The following is a 10000-nucleotide window of genomic DNA, read 5'->3' as shown; positions in this document are numbered from 1 at the left end:
CTTGACCTACGATGCTACAAGTGGGCAGCTCATCTGGGCGGAAACTACTTCTGACGAGTATTCGAAGAGCAGCTGCAGAATTGTCAGTTCCGGACCTTCAGGGGAGAGAGTTCTGGTCAGCAGGGACCAGTGTTACCCCTTTTCCCTAACCACCGATGGCAGCTATGTTTACTGGGCCGACTGGACCCAAGAGGGCATCATGAGGGCTAGTTTAACTGGCCCAGAAGACGTGGTTAAACTGGTCCACGCTCCTGATTTTCAGAGCGAATTCGGGAAGCATTTTGGCGTGTTTGGTGTAGTTGCTTTGAATACACCAGATGCAGATTCCATTGATGAATTTTGCAAGGGAAAGATGAAGCCCAAGTTGCAGAAGGAGGAACCCAGTGATTTGAAGGAAGACGTGAAGATTGAAGCAAAACCTACAGCCACAACTGATGCAGATGAGACCTTGGTGGATGAAGCTGACTACGGAACCACCAAAGTGGCTTATCATGTAGAAGCAGAAGGGGAAACTACAGTTCAGCCTGATGTAGAAATACTTGATGTAGATGGAGAAAAATTGCATTTCAAGCCAGAGCATTCACAGATGTCACATCCAGGTGCAGGGGATGATGATAACGCAAAACCAGAAATTAAGGAAGAAGAATATATCAAAACTAATTCTCCGCCAGCTGTGATATCAGGAGACTCAACAAGATATTTCGAAAATTCTGAACAGAAATCACCAGCTGATTACCTCAGAGCTCAGGTGTAAGTCCTTTATTTTAATGTTTTGGTTTGGCGTTTCATATGAAAATACGTAATTTGAACATAATTAACTAGAAATTATGATTAATAGGAATTTTGAAAAGCTTGTATCGTTCTTTGTACAGCTTTAGACTTCATTTATGATTATTTTATCTCTCATTTCAGATACAGCGAAAAACAACTTTATATCATTGTGATTGTAATACTGGCAGTGTGTTGTGCATTATTTTTCTGCACAACGCTGGGCCTGAGCGTGAAGATACTCTTTCTCAGGAGAACAGATTTGCCAAAAGGAGAATTACCAACAACTCTCCCATCTAAAGGTGCGTCATTCAAAACCATCCTCATTATACTTCAGCAAGGATTTCATCCAAAGGCATTCAATCTAAGAACTATTATTACTCACACAATCTAGTCCTTGACAATAATAATAACCAAAAGAATCAAAAATACATCAAACTCTTCACACACAGGAACCCCAACCAAGCGACCTCGTCAACCCAAGAGGTTCGGTCCTCCCAAAAAGGCTGGCTTCACGGCGGTTTCAACTTGCTCGAGACAGCCCGGTGACGATGGCGTCCACATCAACATCGAAGACTGTTGTCAGATGACCTTGTGTGAAACGGTGAGGTTGCGAAGGCGGTTTTTGGAAGACCTTTGGTTGTCTTGCGGATTTTATAAGATGGGTTATGTTTTTTTTTCTTTCTTTCTTTCTTTTTTAACGTGGTTATTTTCAGTAATACTTCGGTATGGTTTCAAATGATTTAAAAAAAATGATTGAGTTGATATATCAGTGTGTATGGTATTATTTTCTATATTATATATTTTGCTTACTATCACCAAGGTACATTGATATACATTGCATTCCATAGATTTATATATATCACATAACTTATTTAGGTGCTGTATATATATCCAAAAAAATAACATTTAATTTTAATTCTTCTTCCTTTCTTCCAACAGCCATGTTATACAACAGTCAAGAAGGAAGGAAAAGGGTACATAGTTGGTAAAGAAGACAAAAAAGGGTTGCTTGACAATTATGACTTTTGATAAATCCAGTGTTGTTTTTGGACATTGGCAAGCAGAGGTTGAGAAAGACCCTGTGCAATTGCCTCGCTGATTTGAAAGAAGACTGCGGGCTACCAAAAATGAAACACGACCAGAGTGAGTATTGGTATTTTTACACATCAACTACATCTTATCTATCAGCAATTCCCTCAATGCTGAGGTTGAGCTGAATCAGTGCAACTATTTTCAACCAGTGCAATATTATGGGATTGGGAAATATTGTAAATGGTAACCCAAAAGCTTGCAACCATGTTTTTTTTTTATAATTATTTATTTTTGGTTGTGAAAGCAATATATCTCTATTTCTTTTTTATAGACAGAAGCTAAATTGTTGCCTTTAACACTATGGAAAACTGTCTGCAAACTGAAGACTTAGGATTGCAAAATATCCAACCCCACCTCATGTTGCTTCTGATTATTGCAACTGCCCCAAGAATATCAATACGTAGTTAAAAAAAAGCATTCAAATTGTAACTTGCAGTCAGTTATGAGATGTATTATATACTTACTCTGTAAATATGCTGTTACAAGTGGTCTAAGACCTACTGGTTAGTTATGAAGAGGGCTTATCATATCAGATAGGCTCCCATCACATTCACACATGCACATGCACATGCCCATGCTTATGCACAGGCACTGGTGTATGACATGCCCGCACACATGCCCACAGACAAATACCCACAGATAAACAAGTACACATACACACATAAACAGACAGACAGACAGACACATTGACACTTCTGATTTCCCCTCCTGTTAAAGTCAATATCAAAATGGCTGTGAATTACCTCATTTTACATTTTGCTGCAGTTAGCCCATGGCACAATGGTTATTCATTTTCATTCCTTGCAGTGCCAGAAAAAGGGTGGTGTGGGCCGTTCCTGAGTCAGGCACTGTCTGGCCGGCACTTGTTGGAATGGAAATTCTGCTACACCTCTTGTGTAGTTATTTCATTTTTCTTAATGGGGTTAAAAAAAAATACACTGTAAGGTAGTATTTTATGCACTTATTAAGATATTCCCCATGATACATTACTGCTCAGAGCCACATAAATAGGTGCCAAAAAGCGTTTTATTATTGTCGTTCTGAATTTAGTTATGTATTTTAATTTTCATCCATATACTTTTCATACTTTTTGGTCTTCCAGCATGCCATGAAATTCTTTTTGGCTTGCTTCAGCTTTTGACAGAAAATATCTTTTGAAAAAATGAACAACTCTCAAGTGTTAAGCTTAATTATTGGAACAAATTTCAGCAAAAAATGCGTGTTTGTAATACATATATCTGAGGAAAATAATTTTTAAAATCATACAGATGTGGCACAAGATTTTTTTTTTTTTTTTTTTTTTAAACAAGTAAAATCTCAATTTGTTTCAAGTATAGTGACTATTAACTTTGTCATATGTGAGCAATATAATAATTGAAAAAAAAAGGAAAGATAACCAAAGTACAGTATGGTAAGTGAATCTCAGAATCTTATAAATTCCAAAAATTTGTCTATGTATATATGGTGCTCAGATTTTAAGGTCTTGTGTTAAAGGACCTATTCCACGTTATCAAATAGGAGTTCTGAGAAAGGTGCAAAAGATTGTTATTATGAAAGTGTAAGCAGTATCACAGAAAAGAACAAGAAACATATCATCGTAATGAATTAATCATCGTAATTATTTAATCATCGTATACTAACGAATCAAATGACAACCCCGCTACACACCAGCGAACGTACTGTGTGGTACGTTTGATAACTGAAGGTGGAAGTGCTCACTACTTAAAGCAGCTTTTCTCATATTCATAACATTTCATAAAGGTGTTAATATTTATTGTATTTCGGAGTACTTGTTACATGGATGTTATGCCCCAAATGTGTGTTTACTGTATGGACTCGCATGAATGTAAGTTGTGTATAATTTCATCTCGACGGAAACAGTTGTGATTGAGAAAATATCAGCGTAAGATCTGATATAGAAAGTTATTAACAAGGGGAGTTAACTGATCATTGTATGGCTTTGACTTACGAGTTATAATATTGTCCAGACCGGAACACTGGAGTTGTTAACTTTATAGCTGAACTGTGATAAAAAAAAAAAAAAGTATCAAGAAAGATCGTACACGAACAATCTCTAATCCAAAGCATTTTATTTCTGCAGCAGTTAGGCATTTCATTTTTAAAAAGAGTGTGATGTCAATCTTTTAAAAAGATGGATTTTCTTTTATTGGAAGGTTTAAAGCTGGTCTTAACTAAGCTGTCGGTTCAATTTCTATTATGCATTTCTCCCTTTACTAACTGGGAAGGATGACAATTCCAAATTCAGATCTATGGTGTTCATTTGTTTTCGTTTTTGCACGAGATCTGAAGCTTAGCACCATTTATTTTTCATTAATATTAATTAATGGTATGTTATTTTGTATAATCCGGCTTCCAACATAATGGGCCTGTGATTTTTTTAAATTAAACTCTGACCTTAAGAGGGGGTAGAGAAAAATATATTTTATATAATTTTATTTTATTATTAAGATGGGGCATTTCTGGGACGTCAGATTTGCCAAGAAATAGATTTTAATGCAGTGTTGGTACCTAGGGTCTACTCTTCTATGCTAGTGCAAAGTCCATCTTAATTTGGTATCAAAACTACCTTGTTTTATATTTACAGAAGTACCCTCTAGTAAATTCTTGGTAATGGTGAGAAAAAAGAAAAAAAGGTAATGTTCAAAGTCACTGGGTCAGTGAACGTGTTTCTGCTTTTGTGGTAGGAAGCAGTTGTATGGAAATGAGATACAGTTGTCTAGTCAGAATTACTTTCTTTGGAGCAGCAGGTTTTTAGCGTTGTTTTATGTTTTCCTGTTTTGAAGGACGGTTGAAACTTCCTCAGGGAAATAATCTAAAAGCATATTGTTTGTGAAAGTTTTGAGGAAGATGAGTAGGTTGTGAAGAGGTACAGTATTAACATTGTAATGTAGCCGAGTTTCCGTCTGCAGTTGCATTTATTTTCTATGAAGGTAATGATGTATAATTTCCTCGGTGGAATCCAAAAGTGGACAAAAAAAAACAAAAAAACTAACCAAATTAATGAATAACCAGAGTGAACAAGATTTAAAACTTTTTTTTTTCTTTTTCTGCCAAATTATAATACAATTCTAAGTTTACATTTATCCAAATCTGGGTTTCCACGTTACGTTTCAAAGCATCTGCTTAGCATATTTTCATCTCCATAAATACAGATCAGTGAAACATACAAAATTCACAGGAAAATACCTGTCGATGGTACCGTGGCAGAATGGCACAGCCCTAGTACTAATATTGTGTATGAAATGCCGTAGTAAAGTGGGACTCCTTAACTCTGCATAATACCTAGCTATTTAAATACTCTCTCGATCTCAAAACGAGAGAGAGAGAGAGAAAAAAAAGAACAAAAACTGCAGTGTTATAATGTCCCGATATGTTGCCTTACCTCGCTCATCCTAAGAAAGGATAGTGATATTTTTGTATGCAAGATTTAATGAAGCTGCATTTACTTGTCAAGGTCACATGTAGACACCAAGATGGGTCACATGTTGAACCTGTTAGTCATTGTTGTGGTTAAGGTATGGGCTCTCAAGATGGAGACATACCATTAATAGTTTAGATTTTTTTTTTTCAAATGATCAACACTGGTGGTACAGTAAGTTTTAGTGATAAATATTTTGAACAGGTATTTTATAGGTATTTTACATGTGTATACAGTTCTTTTACTGCATATTGTCAGTGCTAAAAGCTATATGTATTATTTTTTACTCTGGACTGTACCAGCCAAAATGTATTTTACATTAATTTTTGTACAATCCTTTTTTTTTTGTAATTATAATCTGGAAGAGTAAATCTCAAGATGAAAATTTTCATTTCTGTTCAAAATCAAGTCATATTATTGTACCATTATAATTTCCCCATATTTTCTCAATGCAATAAATGTTGATCTCATATTTTTCTTACGCATTTTCTTATCCTACATAAACCAACAAATACTAATCACAAGAAGAACAGCAGAATTAAAGGTTACTATAAATGAAAGAGAACTGAAAACTAAAACAACCCTTTATTTCACTCACAACATGGAATCAAACTTCAATTTGCTGGAATGACGCTATAATGCCTGCAAACAAAGAAATGAAAAATGTTAAAATTCAGATTGGACTAACTAGCAGTTATTTATATAAAAAAAAGGCACATGTATAATGAACATTTTCTAACACATTTCCAGATATGAATACATTTGTTATTTACTATAAGAAGCATAATTTTTTTTTTTTTTTTTAATTGGGTTGCTTATGAATAAATTCTTCTATTAACTTTCTAATGCTGATATAAAAAAGCAACACTTTACACCAGAGACTAATATTAAGAAGAATGACAACCAAACGCCTTACCTTTCACTCGTTCCCTCACGCTCCTTCAAGCTTCAACATCCTCAACACACACTCTCAGACGTATATCCCTACCCATAGAAGTAGGAACAAGATGCCGAAGCCCATAAACACAGAGGCAACAAGGGCAATCAGACACTCCTGGAGGAAAGGAACGCAGGTGTAAATTAACAATAGTTCCACAAGTTTTCTATCAAAATTTCCTTAAAAAATGCAAAGTTCCAATTCAACATCAGCACGGATAATATGCCAATGAACGGAATAAAAAAGAAAAAAAGAAAGTTTGGGTAACATCCTACCTTGAAAAAGTCCCTTGTGAGCTTCGTGGAGGTGACCTCGTACACAAAGAACCAAGCAGTGAAGAAGATTCCAATGCTCATAAGAACTAATGTCAAGTGTGGGTAGATGGCTGGATTCACCGGGGACACATATCTTGACATAGACTCGATACCAATCTGAAAAGAATTCAGTGATGAAATGCTAAAATTCTGGTGCTGTACTACTGAGAATCGTTGCCGAGCTTGGGTCACAAGCTGAATTTCATATCAGAGGTGGCAAGTAATTTGATTCCTAAGAGTATCTTATTTTACAATAAAGTTTTTTTTTTCTGTAAAGTAAATATAGAGAAACAATACTTAAAATGTATGACAAAAATGACTAACTTGGCTCATGGCAAATGGTCAAAAGTTTGAATCACAATAGTTCTGGGTAGAAACTTAAGGACTTTCCTATACATTCCTACAGCCTAACAATGAATACCTTTTGTAAGAACCACATAACATTGAAAAAATAAGAAGCTTCCAGCACATCATTGCCCAAAGATTAGTAAGGGATCACTCTCTATATCAAAATAAAACGAGTTTTGAACAATCTTGCAAGAACTTTGAAATGTTATTAAAGGCTGACAAGAGCATATGTTCCTCAGGATATATGAAGTATTTCAGAATGCTTAAATTTTAATTTCAAATACAATAAATCATTTTCACACCTAACATGTTTGCTCCAAGTCCAAAAGTTGAACAAGGCAATATCCCCTTCAAATTATTATGACCTTCAAGATCACAAATTAACCCACTCACAACGGGGGCATTCCAGCCTTGCATAATCACAATGCCGGGGCTTTCGAACGCTTAGGCCTAAATCAATTATGAGCGGTACCTTAGCACACTGATTAAAATATTTAAAGATTTATATATATATATATTTATTTCCATTTCAAATGAATAAGAAATACCATCCACTGATCAAAATAATTTGTTGAAACCTTTTGATTTTTTGTGCAATGAGTGATGGAAATACTAGCATGCAAAGTCTAAGAGTAAAGTATTAACGACTTGGTCTAAATCAGGTAACCCTTTGATCTTGAAGTACAAGTACAAATTGGCAGCAAAATGAGTGGCATATATATAAGGATACTCGCACATGTTAAGGTACTCTTTCTTCTCAGTCATACTAATGGATGATATGTTGCATGTAGTTCTCTAACAACTACACTTTCCACTACCAATGACAACTGACAAAATCAGAACCAGAAAAGCGAAACCCAATAAAATGATAACCGGTAATCTTTTTACTCCATGGCACACTGAAATAATTTAAGTACACTAACTACTGGATTAAAATTAGTATCAAAGTTGATCTACATAAGATAAAAGTGAGGTTTAGGCTGAATTGGGGAGGCTGGAACTTGAGAACTAGTGCCATCAGAGCCATGCATATAGAGTGCGCAGGACATTGAGCAATGTTTGTATTCATGGCACATGTAGGTGGCATCCAAAATATGCCATGGCATATATATGTCATCCGTCATCACTGTGTTAACCTATTATGGCTGTGAACTTGGAGCCTAAACTGTGGAGACACTGTGCCACATCTGATTTGACTTGAAATTGTGAGCCTGCCATCAAGTTCATTGCAAGTTTCTTAATTAGAAAAAAAGGTTTAATCTTGAAACAAGGACTATGTGAAAAATTAGGAAAATTAAATTGATGGCATTAGCCCTCCCACTATGGGGTATTTTCACAGGGCTGGATAATTCCTGTGCTGAATTTTCTTCGGCTCAAAATACAGGATATTTATTCCTATAAGAAATGTTGAATAGAATAAGTTTCCTAATATATCATACAGAGATTCACATACCACACCATAAATCTACAAAATAAAAGAATATACATCTTACCATGTATGCCCAGCCCAAGCCAAACATATTAAGATGTGGACTGTCTTACACCACCTTAATTTTACATAATTATCACCCTAAGCTATCTACACAACCTTAGAGTGTGTGTGTGGTACTTAATGTGACCATGTAAATTTGTATTCCCCACGCGTGCCTTGATAAATCCACACGACACTCCTCCCTCATCTGTAATGCCAGAAGTACCATTTCATAACATTGTATTTAGAAACTTTATTGCAAGGTGTTCTGATGAAATAAGAAAAGCTAATAGTGTCATTGAAAAAGCAATGATCAAATAGCTAAACCCTAAGTCCTATCTACCAAGATCGTGGCAGATCCCAGCTGGGTGGTGTGACAGTCTTATTAACGACAAGGCCTGCAAAAAACAGCCATGATTATTTCCCAGCGTGTTTTAACCCATAGCGCACAGATGTCATGACATACATGTCGGCACTGATTAGGCCTAAAAGACGGGAGTCAATGCGTACATGACGCAACATTGGGATCTGTTCACAGTTGAAGCACGCACACAGTTATGAAGTATTGTGGCTGTAACAGCGTTAGTTCCAGAGCTACATGGTTGCAAAGTCAGCCTAAACCCGCATTTTATGATAGATTTATGGAAAAATATTGTTTGGGCAAGTCTGCGCTACCTGGAGGGCGGAGAAAACCCTTTCCCCGTCCCTCTAATTTTTAGGTGGTGACGCTACTGTCAAAGACCACCCACCCTGAAAACCAGTTAGGTCTTAGGCACCACATCCGCAATGGGTTAATATTATCAATGGGATTTATGGAGTGTCAACAATTTCTATTACTGTTTGGCAAGTTTCCTCAAGCCACACGCACTACATCAGCCCTGTATCACCACACCCCTTGGAGGCTCTCCTCTCCCCATCCAATTAGACAGTCGTGTTCCCTGTCTCTTTTCTCTCTATACTTTTGTGAATGAAATGCGATTCTATAAAGTATATTTCATACAGGCTACACCCCCCCACCCCACAGTATAATTGCCTTATGGTATATCATTGCTGGCTGGATGAATAAAGACTTGTTCTCCATATGGTGTGCTAATAAATCCAGGAAATACTGAAAGGGTCCAATTTCATCAGGAATTACTGAGAAGGGTCCAATTTCATCAGGAATTACTGAGAAGGGTCCAATTTCATCAGGAATTACTGAGAAGGGTTCAATTTCATCAGGAATTACTGAGAAGGGTTCAATTTCATCAGGAATTACTGAGAAGGGTCCAATTTCATCAGGAATTACTGAGAAGGGTCCAATTTCATCAGGAATTACTGAGAAGGGTCCAATTTCATCAGGAATTACTGAGAAGGGTTCAATTTCATCAGGAATTACTGAGAAGGGTCCAATTTCATCAGGAATTACTGAGAAGGGTCCAATTTCATCAGGAATCACTGAGAAGGGTCCAATTTCATCAGGAATTACTGAGAAGGGTCCAATTTCATCAGGAATTACTGAGAAGGGTCCAATTTCATCAGGAATTACTGAGAAGGGTCCAATTTCATCAGGAATTACTGAGAAGGGTCCAATTTCATCAGGAATTACTGAGAAGGGTCCAATTTCATCAGGAATTACTGAGAAGGGT

At 36.4% G+C, this 10000-nt stretch overlaps 2 protein-coding genes across 3 annotated transcripts in view; one reads left to right on the top strand and one right to left on the bottom strand.

Annotated features, from left to right (window-relative positions):
* Positions 1 to 5779, top strand: part of cue (Low-density lipoprotein receptor repeat domain-containing protein cueball) — an 18231-nt gene extending 12452 nt beyond the window's left edge. For both annotated transcript variants that reach the window (XM_043017498.2, XM_043017497.2), the window contains exons 5-8: positions 1 to 750; positions 913 to 1070; positions 1221 to 1372; positions 1711 to 5779. The exon at positions 1 to 750 is cut by the window's left edge and continues 2 nt beyond it. In XM_043017498.2, the coding sequence (XP_042873432.2) occupies positions 1 to 750; positions 913 to 1070; positions 1221 to 1372; positions 1711 to 1800 (1150 nt within the window). In that variant the 3' untranslated portion in view covers positions 1801 to 5779. The remainder of the gene's footprint in view (positions 751 to 912; positions 1071 to 1220; positions 1373 to 1710) is intronic.
* An 89-nt stretch (positions 5780 to 5868) lies between these two features.
* Positions 5869 to 10000, bottom strand: part of kud (oligosaccharyltransferase subunit 5 kud) — a 6710-nt gene continuing 2578 nt past the window's right edge. The window contains exons 2-4 of the mRNA XM_043017499.2: positions 6515 to 6670; positions 6219 to 6356; positions 5869 to 5944 (exon numbers count right to left, since the gene is read on the bottom strand). Coding sequence (XP_042873433.1) covers positions 6273 to 6356; positions 6515 to 6670 — 240 coding nt within the window. The 3' untranslated portion in view covers positions 5869 to 5944; positions 6219 to 6272. The remainder of the gene's footprint in view (positions 5945 to 6218; positions 6357 to 6514; positions 6671 to 10000) is intronic.

This window comes from Penaeus japonicus, unplaced genomic scaffold, assembly GCF_977035675.1.
Source record: "Penaeus japonicus unplaced genomic scaffold, GWHDUDI00000001_assembly GWHDUDI00000011, whole genome shotgun sequence".
Classification (NCBI taxonomy): domain Eukaryota; kingdom Metazoa; phylum Arthropoda; class Malacostraca; order Decapoda; family Penaeidae; genus Penaeus; species Penaeus japonicus.
The sequence above is the reverse complement of the archived record's forward strand: the minus strand, read 5'-3'. Positions and strand labels throughout refer to the sequence as shown.